We start from the raw sequence: 16,862 nt of genomic DNA, 5'->3' as shown, positions 1-16,862 counted from the left end.
TTCTCTCCTGTAGGACCCCCCCAGAATAGAGTCAATATCTGATATTAACACTTAGCTCTACTCTCAGGAAATGTGTTAAACATTAATGAGGCAGATAGGCTGTTTGTCATTTCAAGATCAATACTGGGATGCTGAAAGAGAATAATCTCACTACTTCATGGAATGAAGCAGATTCTGTGCTTCAATTTCTCGCAGGGGCACCTCATTACCCAAAAGGCAAAACCTGAAACATAGAGGCAATTAGTTAAGTGTGCTTGCAAAGCAGCACACTTATTGTTCTTCTTAAGTTTTATTAAGTGTGCTTGCTGAAAGCAGCACACTTATTAGGGGTCCAAGCAGAGTAGCTGCAGGACCCCTATTGTTTCTGTACCGTTCATTTTTTGTACCGTTCATTTTTTGCCAAAATTCTGTAAAAGTCATACTGCAGTCTAAACCGTAACTCCAAAACTCTTGAAATTTTCAGGTATGGTTACCAGTACCCCCCTCTACCCATAACCCAAAATTTGGGGTACTGCACCCAAAGGTGGCGCTATTGGAAAAAAAAGTTAATTATGCTTATTTCTCCTTACCAGATTGACCTAGACTCAAAATTCTTTCATAATATTACCAGTACCCCCCACTACCCATAACCCAAAATTTGAGGTACTGCACCCAAAGGTGGCGCTCTTGTCAAAAACGCTTATTTCTCCTTACCAGATTGACCTAGACTCAAAATTGTTTCATCATATTAATCTCTACATTCAGATGCATCTTTTTCACCCTGGTCTTATGCTCTAAAAATGTTTACTTTTGCCACAATTTCAGAGAAAAGCCAAACATCATAAAATTTCACAGGCTTCAAAAATTATTAAATCTTCACCAAAATTCTCACAGACAATGTTTAGACAAAGCCTCACAAAAGTTATCAAAATAATTTGGATTTATTATAATTTGGAGATATAGGCCAATAAAGTTCGACCACTCAGCCCATTTATCCTATATCACCTATATTCTTATATGAGTAATTTTTTTTCTTGGATAACAACCATACAACCATCATTAGGTCGATACCATTAACAGTACACATTTTCAGATCTGTACTCTTTTTTATAAAGCCCTTAATTCTATTGTCAAATGTATGCTAGGAATTTTCTTGATGGTGTGTTTGCCTACACACATTTTCACCATGTGAATGTGACTACCCAATATTTAGGATCGTCAGTGGCTCAGTGGGATAATGCCTAGTGCTGGTGTTTGTTAGGTTGAGAGTTCAAATCCCTATTACAGCTTTAGGAGCAATGTGCATATGCTATTGGTCATTTAAGATTCACACCATTGAACAGCACCTGAATGACATCAGCCAATCAACATTCACACTCATCAGTTGCCAAGAATCAGAATGCCGGGACTCTCTGTTACATTTAGGGGAACTTCTTTGTTTACTATTTTTCCTTCATCATTAAGTCTATCATATTTATATGTCATCCATTAGCGTTCTTCTCTACAAATGTCTAATTGCCCCAGAATTTCAAAAAGTTTTCAGGTGTACTCTTTTAGGAAAGCCCTTCATTTTATTGTAAAAATGCATGCTTGGAGTTTTTCTTGTTGTGTGTTTACCAATACACATTTCCACCATGTGAATGTGACTGGCCAACAGGTAGGATTGACCCAGGTAGGAATACCCCATACTGTTAAGCAACTGAAATCCTATATCGGGGAGTAGTGGGACAACATTTCATTATCAAAACTGTAGCAAATGGTCTCCTCAGTTCCTAAACATTTACAGAATTGTGTTAAATAAGAGGTGAAGCAGCACGGTGGTAAACATGCTCCCGTCCCAACTTTTTTTGAAACATGTTGCTGGCATCAAATACAAAATTAACATATACTTTCCATGAAATAGTCCAAATTCTCATTTTCAACATTTGATATGTTGTCTATGTCCTTTTTGCTACTAAATTTAGGTTTACGAGACTTAACGAGTATATTATGACATTCTGTTTTTATTTGCATTTTACACAATGTCCCAACTTTTTCTGTTTTGGGGTTGTATATTTTTTTCACTGCATAAAACACTGTCCTGTGGTTTATACACAATGTGACTAATACACAGGAAATTACTGTACATTTACACTCAGATAGAACAGGCATTGCTGCATTAAAAAAGAAAAAAGAAAACGTATCCCAAAGTATTTTAAAATTCAGAATGACTTCATTTTAATGGGTGTGCAAGTAGAACATAACACTCAATGTGACACTCAGGACATAAATCTAGATTAGAGCCAGAGGAGGGAGAAAATAATCTCATATAGGCAGATGATTGTGCAGAGAGATCATCATGCTGATCGCTCCCAAATTTGCAATTGACGCAGATTTCCTAGGAGTGACTCTGAAATAACTCAACGCTCAGCACGCTTCAAATTACACTGTTAAAAGGTCAGATGAAAATTACCTGTGTGTGCCCATTCAACAGTGGTAAAACTACAGATTTGCCATAAAATTGAATTTTGTGGGGGGTTTTTTACATTCAAACATTGCATTTTTTCTTGGCACTTAAACACTGAAAGCTAGATAGACTCAGAGGTGACCTTTCCAAGTCTCCTGCAACTGACCTTGGCAACTGACCATCTTAAAGCTCTGATAGTTATCACGCCCGGCTCTTCAACAGCAGAGAATAAAGCTATAGGACCTCTGTCTTTAGGTAGTGCTGTGACCTTGGGGTGTCCTTGAAGAAGTTTAAATCTTTAGCCTGGTGGGCCTCATAATCCCCCATACACACAGCCACGAACAAGAAAGAGCCACCGACCACCAGAAGGAGTCCCGCAATCCACCCGGAAAACATGGCCTCTCCAAACTCCCAGCGTGGCACCACATCGGGAATCCTCTCGTCCCAGAACTCCACCACAGTCACGTAGGCCACCAGGGAAACTGGCGCCAGGGTGGTCAGACCCGACACCCAGGAGAGGACGCCTCCTGCGATGAGTAGCCCCCTCTTCAGCCGCCGCCGTTGCCCGACGCCGTCGACCACCCCCTCTAGCCCAAAGAACGCCACCAGCACCCCGAGCAGCCCAGTCCCCACGGAGATGAACATGAGCACCCGCGACGCCAGCTTGTCGGCGGTCAGCGCCAGCGTGGACTCATAGGCCTTGCAGTGCAGGCCCACCTCCTCGGTGAAGATGCACAGGTGCCACAGCCCTTCGTACCAGTTCTCCATCTCATTCAGGTCCGAGTTCATCGTCGTCCACAGGGGCAGGAAGAACGTGACGAACGACGTCACCAGGCCCCCGAAAGACACAAAGAGGGACACCCTCTCCACGAGCTTGGTGGTTAGAAACACCATCCTTTCCTCTACACCTCTCTCGTCTTAGTCTCTCTCTCTCCACAGTGGCCTCTCTCTTCTCTCTCCGTCCCAACAGGAGTTAACATGGCCCCCCAAATGGTCCCTCCCTTCTACATGTCTGTTGCCTTAGCCCGTCCCAGCTTGGCCCTCCTCGTACCAACTTTTAATAAAGATGCACTTGATAGCCGCCACATAATCCAAGGCCCTGGAGGCATTTCAACAGGCGTTCGGTTTTTGTCTCACCGATAAATATCATCAGGGGCAAACAATGGGCACCCTTTTGGACATGAAAGTGGATATATCCAGCGCTGAGCTGACCTGTGTGTGCACGCTGAGTCTCCAAGGAGGGAAATACGAGTACGCTGGGCTTGAAGGGGCAAACTCCAAAAAAAAAAAGGGGAGAGCAAGGTGGAGAAAAGACTACAAAGTCCTTCAAAGCGTCTTTCAAAAGAGCTTTGCTCTTTCTTTTTGAGCAGGTGCCATTGTCCTCTTCTTTAGTGCTTTTCGAAGCATACGGACGACCCAAGAGACTGGCCTGTGGGAAGCCTGGTCCCCAATGTCTCCCTCCATTCATTTCAGAAGGGATCTGCAGAAAGCCTATTGGCTTGCCAGTAGGCTCAGGTGTCGCATCCATCTGAATGGCAGCTTGTGCTTCAACAGCACTAGGCCCCCACAAAACCTTTGACACTTGGCCAGCTACTCTGTCTGCCTCAGTGAATGGTGGTTTGATTTCCCCCTTGACTCCCCATCGTTCATTCTCCATTACAAGTACATCCATTATTTATAAGATTACAAATAGAGCTAACAAAAGGGAAGAAGATGGGAGCTTTTGCACTCCCCCGACTAGATGCTCTCTACCTCAACAAATGCACACTTTAATCACAGTGAAAATATGCATCTGGGACTCCAGAGCACTCTGCCCTGGTTCCAAGGCATGTCCCAATTACAACAAAAGTGGCTAGTAAGAAATCATTTGAACAAATGATTCTCTCTTTTTTTGCATTGCTTTGCACAATTTTACCAACAAATCTTAAGACTAAAACAACTTCTGAATCTAAAGAACAGACATGAATGATGCATTGTATAGTTTGAAGCAAAATGTGCATTAAGTGAGGTGCTTCAGCACACATTTCCATTACCTTCATCACCATGACTTATCACTCAGGTGAACTGAAAGCCACATTGTGCTGCATTATCTCTCCCATATCGAAGTTAACTCAACCTGTGGACAGATAGGTGTAATTTACGCAGGTAAAGGCCAAGGATTAACAACTGAAGCTTAAAGGTCTCCTTCAATTTAGAGGCTAAAATCAGCCCCCACAGCTCTCTTTGCAACCTCCATAGACACACACACACACACACACACACACACACACACACACACACACACACACATACACACGCCATCCTTCAGTTACACACACACACAAGCACACACACACACATGCCATCCTCCAGTTACACACACACACACACACACACACACACAATCCTTCAATTATACACTGTCATTGTTTAACCTTATAGAAAAATCCGTTGCTATTTTTGGTGTGCTAGTCGAGACTAGTAGAGATGAAGATGACAATGTAGAGAGTGTAGTCAGGAAAGAAAGCCATTCCCCATTCTCAGCTGTGAAAATAGGTCACATGGTCATAATGCACCAAAACAGACACCTTGTAATTGATCTTTGTATCTTAAGAGGTCAGTCTCTACATCAGCCACACAAGACCTCTGCATCCTGTGGCCTCAGTATTGGTGGGAAGCTGTGACATGAGTGTTTCATACCCTTTTGCCTCTGAGAGAGAAGAGTAGGCTCCCTGTGTGGTCAGGGTCCAGTTGCAGCCCTGGCTGGAGTGTCCATCTCAGGCAGAATAAGGGCCATTGTGCTGGAGGCCAAAGTCAAGCACCTTTTCATCTCTTAGGTTTCACCACAGGGAGGGAGGTCATGTGATGGTGGACACTGGACAGCCTAGGTGACGTAAAAGAAAGAGTGAGACTGCAAAGGAGTGATGGAACTTTTGAAAGCAGATTGATTCAAATAAGCATCCCTGAATGACTTTCTCTGGAACTACCCCTCATTTGATGAAGTAAACATTGCGACAAGCTTAATAAAGAGCTTCCATAAGTGAGAAAATGCCATAAAAAAAACATTTCATGGACATTGCTGGCAGAAATTTAAAACAATCCATACCACACATATGGTGAAGAAGTCAGAAGCAAGTCGAGTGACGGTGACAGTAATGGTTTATTAAGGCATTGAGCACGCATATATCATATACTGTACACAGTTCTGTAACATGAACAATAATGGAGCCAATTTTACTACAAAACAAATAAACGGTAGCAAAGCTGTACATTGGTTTATAAGCCGTCAACACACATTTACATTTACTGTGTATTCACAGGTTAAATTTACATGTTAAAAAAAATCCAACTTCAGGATACTTTTGCCTTTAGATATCTGACATTACAGAGCAAGACAAAGTGTAAAAGTGTACTGTAGCATGACACCAAAACATAAAAGTTTATATCAATGAGAGACTTGTACATGGATTCAAATAAATACACTATATGGCATAGCTACTAGGTAATATTCAGCTTTTCTGAAAATAAAGCATATGAACCATGACTTTTCCATAACAAATACAGTACATCATTTTTGCTTTTGGAAAGTAAAACAGCCTCTTAACGGTGGAGTGACGCTAAAGGCACTAAGTGCTCTCTGAGCATATCACTGAGTATTGTATGCATCCAAATGCCTTTTCTTTCCCAGTCTTTCTTCACCATACTTAACGTTATTGACAAATAAAAATGCACAAGGAACACTGAAATACAATGCATACTGTAGTAAGCATGGACGTATTGAGAAGCACTCTTTACGTGATGTCCTTAGTACTACACCACAGGTCCTGAAGCTTTCTTTACAACAACCACCTGCGATTTCACAGAATCCCATTCTAGCCTTTAATTACAGTTATGGTAGATAACACTTGAAAAGCCTGAAAGTGAACAAATATAAGGAAATGTCGGAAATGTCTCTTTACAGAGTTTTACCACCGGGGGGCGTCAGCTCTGCCTGGTCTACCCGTCCTCAGTGCTGCCCAGTGAGTGGGACGGTGGCTGCTCCGCTCTCCCACAGCCTCCACCGCCTCCACGCGCTTTTGGTTCTCACCAGGCTCACATATCTCTGTCAAGAGCACCAGCCGACAGGCAGCCTCTGTTATGACACGAGCCAGCAGGTGGCGCTTGAGGAGCAGAAACGAAAACACACATGCCAAAGAGGAGGAGGAAACAAAGGGCTCTTAAGAACATTGTAGCGTTAAAAAAAAAAAAAAAGTTGGCTAATGGGATGGAGTAGCGAGGAAGGAGCGGGATCCGTGTCTAAATGTCGGAGCTCATCTCGGCACACTGTTTGTCCGATATGTGGGAGGCCAGCGAGTCGATGATGTCCAGCAGCAGGACCTGACTCAGAGAGCGCAGGTTGGGCAGCTTAGACACCTGCCAGAGAAAGGGAGAGGAGGCAAAGGAACAAACACAACAACAGAATGGAGGTCAGAAACGAGGCACAAAACAAGCCCAAGACAAAAATCATGCAGGGAGAAGAACTCATACTTTAAATAAATCAAAAAAAGAGGAATTGCCTTCCGAAGCTTTCTACTCAAAAGTAATGATAGTGCAAAGATCAATGAGTGCACATGACCAATCTCTGCTCACTGGAGAAGTCATGGGCTAAACTAAATCCCTAATGGGCAAATTAAGTCTCCAGTGGTTATTCAAACAGCACAGGCCGGATGGGATGTTCCTTTGGCACACGGCCAAGAAACCGCACGCCTTGGGGTTAAGCCTCTCCTCTCCTCTGGTCTTCAGTGAGCATGCTCTGTGCTGTGGGTCAGTGATATGCAGCTCAGCCTTCCGGTGTGAGCCAGCAGACGCCCAGCGCTCCGGACAACAGCGTACCCACCTTGATGAACTGATGGACAATGATGTGCAGGCAGTGCTTCTTCATGTCCAGCGCCTGAGTCTTATCGGCAGCCTCCAGGATCTGGACCCCCCCCCAGACACAAGCACAAGGACAAGATGTGAACATGTGATCTGTACGAATTAGGCAAATCTCTACTCTTCTCTACAAGGACTACTGAGAAGTACATATCATTCATTTAAGAGTCTTTCACACTAAAAAAAGGTCCACTAAAAAAAATGTTTATATTTATGTTTATGGTATTTGGCAGATACTTGTCCAAAGCGACTCATTGTATATAAACACTACTTTATTAGTTTAAAAAACGTCGAGAAGCCTACATTAAGCGTAATAATAACAATATCAATAATAATATCATAAACAAAATGTGATTAATAACATTAACAAGCTTAATTAAGAAGATTCTCAACAGGAATGAGGGAGGAAGCGATGGGGTGTGTTCAAGAGGCGGACTGGTGCCAGTTGAGTGGAACAGAACTCTGACCTGTAGCACGTTCTCCACCGTGACGTTCATTTCCAGGTTCTGCTTGCAGTAGGCCTGCAGTCTGTTGTTGGAGAACCCATAGTAATATGGTGCTGCAAACAGGTAGCTGTACTCAAGTTAAGGGTGCACTCTTCCAGTACAGTGACATTGTATAGTTAGAATGCATGTGATGTGTATTGACACTACTTATACACACATACAAACAAACAAAATAAAAATAAAAAACAGCAACATATGAACAATGACATAAGCAAGTTGTTTTCTAGACAACAGAAAACTACACAAAACCTACAACTACCCTGCTGGTATCTAAACTGAACAGTGAACTGCATGATGGGATACAGCGAGTCTTCGGGTGGCATGTTGACGTCTCCGTAGTAGATGTAACGCAGCATGGACTCAAAGGCCTGCTTGCTGGGAACCATCTCCCCGATAGAGATGTTCACTTGGCCATCCTCAGGCATGAAGGAGCGGAACATGGCCTCAAAGTAGCTGTCGAAAAATCCATTCAATCCATCACTCAATACAGCAAAGAACAAATACAATCTTCTTAGACCCAAAACAAATATGGGGGTGAGATCCATTTCATACATTCATTGCTTTTTTCTATTTTTGTGAGTGAACACAGAATTAAAATTGAAACTACTTTTTATAGCTAAAACACAACTTAGGTGTTTGACACATAGCTGGGTGCTACCTGGAGCGAGCCGCAAGAATGGCTTTGTGCGCTGGACGCGGATGCCCGTCCAAGAGCAGGATGATGTCACAGAAGTCTCGTCCAGCTCCTTCCAGATAGGCTTTCATGTCCTGCACGAGGGATGTGCCTGAGCCAGACAAAACAGCACAGCATTCAGTGGTCATCACTAGATTATACACAAACATTATAGGTGGGTTTCTCATACACAGATTAAAGGAGTAATTCAGCGATTTTTCATTTAGTTCTCAGTTTCTCAAGGTCATCGAGTAGTGCCGGTACGAAAAAAACCGTAAACAATCAGTTTTACCAAGCTCGAGTGAGTTGCTGCAGACAACAGTTTTCAAGGGCTTTCAGGCAGCTATGGTGCTAGCCTCCATGTTCATGCCCCCAGAGTATAGTGCTGTAGCTGCATGGCTGCTTTAGTTGGCTGTAGCAACTCGAGCTAGGTAAAATCGATTGTTTTCAGGGTTTTCTCGTACCGACACTCGGTGAGCTCGAGAAACAAGATCCGTGTGAAAAATTGCTCCATTAAGCCTAGTCCCTTGAGTTAAAGAGAACTTCAATAGAGATATCTACTGAAAGACAAATAAAACATTTCTAGTTGAGGACAAAGCTTAATCTATGTACAGCAGGGATTTTCAACTGATTGTGACCCATGAACCACCATTCAAACTAAACAGGAACCTGAGGACCATGGTTGTAAGGTTTGAGGAAAAAACATAGTGATTCCAACATTCAAAGTATATAATTGAAAACACTTGCAATACCTTTATGGACCACCAGTGGGCCTTCATTACCTATATCCACAGGCTGGTCTGAGTAGATTCTGGGAGGTGGCTGCTGTTTCCTGCGCACAATTTCCACTATGAGCGGAGTGGACAAATGTTCAAACTCTTTGGTCATGATGACCTGGTTAAAGTGTGACTCCTTCACCACAAAATTAAGGCAGTGCTCCTGGATAAAGGAATAAAAAGGAAGCGATGGAGAAAAGGGGGGTAAGAGGAAAGAGATAGAGAGAAAGAAAGAGAGGGTAAAAAAACAAGAAAATGACAAATGAGCAGCCATGTTCCAGTCAGCAGTTCTATTTTAAATATGTGCTGGGTTGTTCCCCTGCTGTTCTGGCCCTACCTTGAGCTGGTCCAGCTGCAGCTTGTTAGCGTTCTCGCACACGCTCAGGACGTTCTGCAGATCCACCGAGGCCTCGATGTACTGTACACACAGCTGCTCCAGCCGGGAAAGCTTAAAGCTCAGGGCCAGTTTGTACACGTCCATTATCAATAGCACGTCCTGCACATGACCTGTGAGCAGACGAGGGAGGCAAACACAACAAGACATTTACATTATGTATTTAGCAGACGCTTTTATCCAAATTAGATTACAAGGGCCACTGTCCCCAGAGCAACTCGTGGTTAACTTGCTGTCCCCCCTCAGTTCTGTGATTGGTTCCTTCTGCGGCTGTCCAAATATACAAAGCTGACCAATGGGCATTTAGAAATATTATATGACAGAACATGAGCCCTGCGGTGAGCCTGACCTCTGCGTGGATACTGGATCTTGTCCGTGTACAGGAACTGCATGAGCACCTCAAACGGCTGGGCCTCGGCCTCGCGGATGCAGACCTCCAGCAGCGGTGGAGACCCAGAGGCGCGGGTGGTGCAGCTGGTAATGGTGCTGCTGCTGCTGGAGGTGCTGCTGGCTGGACTGGCCTTCTGGACACCACCACCACCTGCTGCTGCTGCTGCTGCCGCCTCCTCTCCTTCCTCAGCAACCTCCTGCTTGCATTTCTACACAACAGCAGGACACAGCAATATGGCCATGAGTACTATTGAACATAGTGGTGAAAGGTATATTAAAAGAAAAGACTTGATTCGCCAAAGCACTATTCAGTTGCTCAGTTGCAATTCACTTGCTGGTGTACAGTATGTATGTGTACTTATTATCCGGCTCTTCACAATGCAAGTAGAACGCTCCATTGATTTGAATGGGATTTTCTACCGGTCATTATTTTTGTCTAAGGACCTCCAAATAATGACCGCTGTCAATGGCAATGAATTTTCATTCAAAAGTGAAGGCAGATGGTTGATCAACTGTGTTCTAAAGAACTGTCGGGACTTATTTTCCCAATAATGACCGGCGTTCTATACATTATCCCTTACATGTACATAGCATAGGGTGACAGTGAATCTAAACTTGACACTGAGAACCTAGAATATGAGAGTTCAGTTTTTCAGTCCTGTCCCTCCTTGTCAAAGGGTTTTGAGCTTTATTTTGTCACACACGCACGCACGCACAAACACACACACACCTGTTTCTGACGATCCCTTGCTTGAAGGATTTTCTTCTTCAGCCACTGGCACCGTGCTGTCACTATGGCAATGTGACCCCAAACTTTCTCCTCTCTCTGCAGTCAGGAGAACAAGATCAAAAGGCAGTCATTAGTAAGGCTTTGAGCAGGCTCTTTCAACATCACCTGAGCAGTACTGTAAGCCTGGAACTCACCTCTCCCAAGATGAACTCCACATCACAAAACTGACGATTCTCCCACAGTTTGCCGTAGTCTTCATGGAGGGTGCATTTGGGGTAGCACGAGAACTGCAAAGGAGAGTAAATGAATGACACCAAAGGAGACTGACACCACCACAGTCTGGACAAGCAGTGATTCATGATTATCAACATATTGCTACATTATATAACTTTTCATTTTAAGATTCTTTCAATTCTAAGGAGCCAACCTGGAATCTGTACATCTCTCCGCTGCGCACATTGTTGTCTACTGTCCCTCCAAAAATGTACATGGCATCGTGGATAACAGCTGCTGCATGGAAGAGCCTGCCACTCGGCATCTGTGAGACCAAAGGAAGATTGGCATTTTTACAGATGGTTGTTTGCTTCTGAGAGACCACGGAATGAGAGAATGAGATTTAAAGGCTCCTCTGCAAATGCTCTTCAGTGCAACGAGCCCCTTTCTGTCTACAACAGGGTTTCTAAAATAGCTCTGGAAAGCACCCACTCAGAGCCAATTTTCTCAGAGTGTGGCGTCACCTCCTCAGTGCTTTCTCAGCACCCTTCAAAAGTGCACTTGAGAGTATCCACGTTACCGCACCTCGCTATCAGTGCTGGGCTGGATGACCTCCCATGTCTGCGAGTCCACGTCGTAGCAGTGCAGCTCGTTGGGCAGGGTGTTGTCCGCCGCCCCTCCAAACACGTACAAGTGGCGGTCGAAGGCCACCATGGTGTGGCCGTAGCGCCTCTGCGGGGGAGGAGGGGAGCCCCGGAGCAAGTGCTCAGTAGGAATGCGAGTCCATCTGCACAAGTGGGACATGATTGATTGATTGATTGATTGATTGATTGAATGAATGAATGAATGAATGAATGAATGAATGAATGAATGAATGAATGAATGAATGAATGAATGAAAATCCATAACAATGAATGAATGAATGAATGAAAATGTGTATGTATGTGTATACCAGTGGGACATAGAAAGTAGGAGGCACAGTGAATACAAAGTCATGCCATATCCTTGTCTCACTTACATGTGACCATTGAACTCAAACTGGAAGAGGTTGTTGGTGATCTTGGCTCCACTCTGTCCTGAGAAGACAAACATCTTGTCTTGGCACACAGCCACGGGGAAGTTACAGCAGGAGGGGGGGATCTCTCCACTCTGTTCAATCTGTCAACACAGCAGCAGAACTGCATCAGTTGCAGGAGAACGCAAGTAACATCTAAAACCTGACTGACCTGAATGTTTATCCAGAGGGGTAAACTCAGAGTAAAGTGGCACAATAATGCACATAACTTATTAGCATTAGCAGACGCTACAAACCAAAGGAACCAAAGAAACACTCACCTCTACCCAGCAAGCCTGATCTCGGTCTTGCAGACCAATAGTCCACATATCATTCAATCTGTATTAAGAAAAGAAAAGGCAAAAAGGTGTTATTTCCCATGTATTACAGCTGCTTTATTTTCAAGGTGTATGGAAGCACCATGTACATGCATATACAGTATGTACAATAAGTGAGCGCTCTCACTCACCTGGCGTTGCCATCATATCCAGCAAAAATCCAGAGTTTGTCATTATACACTGTAGCACCATGCGCTGACCTCGCGACCAATCTGATTTAAAAAAAAGTAAGAATGAAGTCAAATCAAAACATTAATTTGATGCTGCTAAGCCCCTCGCTCCAAGCCTGGATGACTGCAAATACAACTTATACAGTCACAATAAATGCTTTGCACTGCCAACAATTCTTTTTGTTTATTATTATATACCATTCTACAATTGCTTCAATACTCACAAGAGTACAAATATGACAAATAAGCAAGATTTTATTACCTGCCTTCCACCTTCCATTCTGTCCACTGCCCAGTGGCAAATTTGTACTCAAAGAGGTCGTTTTTGTTTTTCAGGTTGGAGTTGGAATAAATGTCGCCAGTGTAGCCACCTTAGAGGTCACACAACACAGTTCCATATTTGAAGTCATGTGTCAGCAACACTGTCAATCACCCAGTCTCACTTCTTTTTCACTTCAGGTGACAAACTAGGCCTATGGCTACTACTGGAGTTATTAACATACTGTAGAATCACTCGTGCTAAGGTTTTAGAGAGGCACACACAAGTGGCTTGACCTATCTTTTATATAATTCATTGAATAGAAGTGATGCTACCACCAAAATTAATCACAAGGTACAGAATGAGGTCAACCATTCCTTACCAAAAACAAACATACTGCTTCCATAAACCACAGCAGAATGGTGATATCTTGGTGCAGGTGGGGTGCCAGTGGTAAAAGCCCTGTTACGAGATAGACAGGGGTCTTTAGAACAACACATCACAAAGCTGAGGGCCACAAGGCATCCACATTCTGAGTGTATTAAGATGCACTGTTTGTCCATAACCTGTAGAGACCACACCTGCAACATGCCTTACCTGCACCATGAGCAGTCTTTCACGTCGAAACGTAACAGGTCATTCAGCATGTTTTTTCTGCAATTGTCCATACATAATAAAGTGAACATAAAGTAACTTGTACATTGTATAGTGTAGAAAACAGAAAAAGCGTAAGACATACCCATTATCTCCTCCAAATACGTAGATAGCGTCCCTGTATGCCACCACTGTATGCTTACTGCGTCTGTAAGCGACAATAACATTGCAATGTTGTGTCTTGAGTATGTCAACAATAAGTAGGCCTAAGAGCATCAATGGCACTTCTTGTTGGAAAATCTCCTGAAATTTTGGTCTGTAGTTCATGTTTTAACCATTATATATTGTAGTACAAATAACATCAAAAGGTTTGGAAATACTAGTGCAAGCCATTCAGTTACCTTGCCCCGACAAATTCGTCGCAGGGTGGAAGTCGTCTCCAACGATGGACAGTTTCAAAAGGACCAAAGTTTAGTGTCAGGTATTCGACACTGTCCGAGCAACTGTGATCGAAGTCAACACTCGGAGCAACTTTGGATTTACAAGACATGGTTCCTGGAAACCATGACATTCAATTTGATCGCTATACGACGGTCTCCGATGAGACACCGGTTTAAAAAGTTAACGTTAACGTTATAACGTTAGTTCCACAAAACGTCAAAGTAGCGTTGATCTACGATTGCTAACCTGACGGCACCTTTGGAGGATCGAAAGGGATTAACGGTACACAGCAGGAACCTTTAGTCCCAATGAAAAATGCAATGTTCAATGAATGTATAAATAATAAAATAATCCAAATCGCTTGAAGTTCCTCTTAAAATAACGTTATTTCCAAGAGAAGACAGCTAACGCTAGCCAGCTAGCCAGCCAGCCTAAATGGACAGAGAGCATTGGCCAGCTAGCTTGACATATTTTCTCAAAGCATTATGTCCAGTCATAGACGTACACTGTGTACTCTCGGAAGTCGTTACATGAGAGGATGAATCAACATTCAAGCTTGAGTATTAAAATGCTGCTCAAATAAATCCAGCTGTTTTGCCAAGCTCTGCTAAAGTCCCATCCGCCAGTTATAACGCCCCAAGGGGTTGCTGATGGTTATTGTAGTTCGTTTACCGTCTAAACCAATTCATGCGAATCCATGAAAGACTACATGATGGACGTCACCTTTGGTTTTTCCATGACAGGAAGAGTTTGGTAGAACAGCATACAGGAAGTAAATATTGTTGATCCATAAGGCGTGCAGCAGCAAGTTCGCAAATTACTCAGCGAAATCGACGAAATGGATCGTTTTACGTGGTCTAATGGTTTATTGGAAATAAATGAAACGTTGGTGATTCAGCAAAGAGGTATCAGACTGTATGATGGAGATGAAAAGGCAAAAATGGACCTGGGGATAGTCTTGCTAACTACCCATCGGCTGATATGGAGGGATCAGAAGAATCACGAGTGCTGCATTTCCATACCTCTCTCTCAGGTTATATTTTTCGAAGAACAAGCAGCTGGGATTGGAAAGAGCGCAAAGATAGTTATTCATTTGCACCCAAACCCTTCGAACAAGGAGCCTGGTCCATACCAGCACAGTAAGTTCTCCCACATCAAGTTGTCCTTCAAGGAACACGGGCAGATTGAGTTCTACCGGAGACTGACAGAGGAGATGACACAAAAGAGATGGGAGAACACACCAGCCTCTGAACCCATGCCTACAGCAACAGGATCTAAGACAGGAAGAACCCGTGCAGTTGGAATAGTAGGCATTGAGAGAAAATTGGAGGAGAAACGCAAAGAGACAGACAAGAGCATATCGGAGGCATTTGAGGACCTCAGTAAGCTCATGGTGAAAGCCAAAGAGATGGTAGAACTGTCAAGATCCATCGCCAATAAAATCAAAGACAAGCAAGGGGACATCACAGAAGATGAAACCATCCGTTTCAAGTCATACTTGCTCAGCATGGGCATAGCCAACCCTGTAACTAGAGAGACCCACGGTTCAGGGACACATTATCATATGCAGCTGGCGAAACAGCTGGGTGACATGCTGCAGGCCCCTCTGGAAGAGCGTGGCGGCATGATGGCTCTGACGGAGGTGTACTGCCTTGTGAACAGGGCCAGAGGGATGGAGCTTCTGTCTCCTGAGGACTTAGTAAACGCTTGTAAGATGTTTGAGTCACTGAAACTGCCTTTGAGGCTGCGAGTCTTTGACAGTGGCGTCATGGTGGTGCAGCTTCAGTCCCATAGTGAAGAGGAGATGATCGCTTCAGCTCTGGATAATGTGTCGGACAAGGGTTCTCTGACCGCTGAAGAGTTTGCCAAACTTTTAGGGCTGTCTGTACTTCTATCTAAGGAGAGACTACTGCTGGCTGAAAAGATGGGACATTTGTGCCGGGATGACTCAGTAGAGGGATTACGATTTTATCCAAATTTATTTTAATGCACAATCTCCCATATTAAAGAAACACCTATGCTTTTGCAGTCTAATTCAGTTTGTGGCAACTGTCACATAGCTGTAGGATGGACTGTTTTGTTTCTGATAAAGAATAATTGCTGTGTAGAATACTGGTGGTGAGTTTCTAAAGTACATTATTTTGAATACCTATTTCTTAAACTTGCTTGTTGGACATTTTCCTCTCAGAGCTGTATAGTTTTTCTCATATTTTGTGGCATAATCACCATATGTAAATATCAAACCAATTCTTAGTTGTGTGCCTGAGGATTGGCATTTTGGTGGATCAGTAATAATCTCCTTGTCAGTCTTGGAATAAAATATCACTATTTGTCAAATAACACTGGAATGATTTTAGTTTTCTAGCAAGTCATTGACCCCCATGATGAAACAGCTTTCATAATCTTACATTTTTTTCCATCTTTGGCCATTAGACACTTAGGGCTGGTTTCCTGTATAAAGATAGTCCATGGAAAATCTCCACTGAAAAAAAGCTTTTAGATTAGGACTAGGTTTGATCTATATACATGAAGCGGAACACTAATAGGCTTACTATTTAATAGCAACCTTTTTTAGAATGGGCCCAGAGACATACCAAACACTGAAAATTCATGGTCACTAAAATTAACCGAGTGTCATCTAGTAGTCAAATAGTTCAGATAAATCACTCACCTGCCGACCAGGTCATGCAAGTTTTAGGCATTGATGGCAACATGCAATTTCAAACGCTTTCATCTCAAAACTGCTATAGGTTTCATGTCTTGATCATGTGATGATGGAGCATATAGTGCTCTGCAACTTGGGCCCATTATTGTTATGTAACCCTGATGCAGATATCCTGTAGTCTTCCTTGGATTTAGCATGTGCAACCTATTCAACCAAGACATATGAACCTAAAATTCATATGCTCATATGGTTCTAAAAAGATTTCTGCTGCTAATTCATTCAGGCACAAACTATCCAAGAATATGGAAAGATGTACCGGTACAAAGAAAATCATGGAACCTCCT

At 43.2% G+C, this 16,862-nt stretch overlaps 3 protein-coding genes across 6 annotated transcripts; 1 reads left to right on the top strand and 2 right to left on the bottom strand.

Moving 5' to 3' along the window:
- Positions 1-2,266: 2,266 nt before the first annotated feature.
- On the bottom strand, positions 2,267-3,651 carry cldn26 (claudin 26). Its single transcript, XM_048244119.1, has one exon. It carries the CDS (start codon positions 3,317-3,319, stop codon positions 2,660-2,662), a length of 660 nt encoding a protein of 219 aa, XP_048100076.1. The 5' UTR covers positions 3,320-3,651; the 3' UTR covers positions 2,267-2,659.
- A 1,894-nt stretch (positions 3,652-5,545) lies between these two features.
- On the bottom strand, positions 5,546-14,474 carry lztr1 (leucine-zipper-like transcription regulator 1). Of its 4 annotated transcripts, none has more exons than XM_048243820.1 (20): positions 13,814-14,474; positions 13,558-13,620; positions 13,416-13,472; positions 13,201-13,280; positions 12,822-12,930; positions 12,521-12,601; positions 12,333-12,390; positions 12,016-12,155; positions 11,583-11,784; positions 11,212-11,322; positions 10,979-11,071; positions 10,785-10,880; positions 10,014-10,263; positions 9,608-9,777; positions 9,247-9,433; positions 8,480-8,606; positions 8,125-8,301; positions 7,783-7,888; positions 7,281-7,361; positions 5,546-6,817 (listed from the first exon to the last, which is right to left on the bottom strand). In XM_048243820.1, exons 1-20 carry the CDS (start codon positions 13,981-13,983, stop codon positions 6,701-6,703), a joined length of 2,475 nt encoding a protein of 824 aa, XP_048099777.1. In that variant the 5' UTR covers positions 13,984-14,474; the 3' UTR covers positions 5,546-6,700. The 4 variants fall into 4 exon arrangements, with proteins under 4 accessions (XP_048099777.1, XP_048099779.1, XP_048099778.1 ...); XM_048243822.1 differs by having other exon boundaries at positions 9,277-9,433; XM_048243821.1 differs by having other exon boundaries at positions 8,125-8,274; positions 13,814-14,473.
- A 127-nt stretch (positions 14,475-14,601) lies between these two features.
- On the top strand, positions 14,602-16,224 carry vps36 (vacuolar protein sorting 36 homolog). Its single transcript, XM_048243824.1, has one exon. It carries the CDS (start codon positions 14,692-14,694, stop codon positions 15,838-15,840), a length of 1,149 nt encoding a protein of 382 aa, XP_048099781.1. The 5' UTR covers positions 14,602-14,691; the 3' UTR covers positions 15,841-16,224.
- Positions 16,225-16,862: the final 638 nt, after the last annotated feature.

The sequence above is a fragment of the Alosa alosa genome, chromosome 5 (genome assembly GCF_017589495.1).
Source record: "Alosa alosa isolate M-15738 ecotype Scorff River chromosome 5, AALO_Geno_1.1, whole genome shotgun sequence".
In the NCBI taxonomy this organism is placed as follows: Eukaryota; Metazoa; Chordata; class Actinopteri; order Clupeiformes; family Clupeidae; genus Alosa; species Alosa alosa.
Note: the sequence above shows the minus strand (reverse complement) of the source record. Positions and strands in the feature narration are given on the sequence as shown.

Bases quoted from the DNA above. Each gene is read 5' to 3' on its own strand.
- cldn26 (XM_048244119.1), bottom strand. From the start codon at position 3,319: ATGGTGTTTCTAACCACCAAGCTCGTGGAGAGGGTGTCCCTCTTTGTG.
- lztr1 (XM_048243820.1), bottom strand. From the start codon at position 13,983: ATGTCATGGTTTCCAGGAACCATGTCTTGTAAATCCAAAGTTGCTCCG. The intron at 11,785-12,015 runs GTAAGTGAGACA...CCACTTGTGCAG, and splicing joins TTTGAGTTCAATGGTCACAT to ATGGACTCGCATTCCTACTG. The intron at 11,072-11,211 runs GTTGGCTCCTTA...TCTCCTTTGCAG, and splicing joins GAGAGATGTACAGATTCCAG to TTCTCGTGCTACCCCAAATG.
- vps36 (XM_048243824.1), top strand. From the start codon at position 14,692: ATGGATCGTTTTACGTGGTCTAATGGTTTATTGGAAATAAATGAAACG.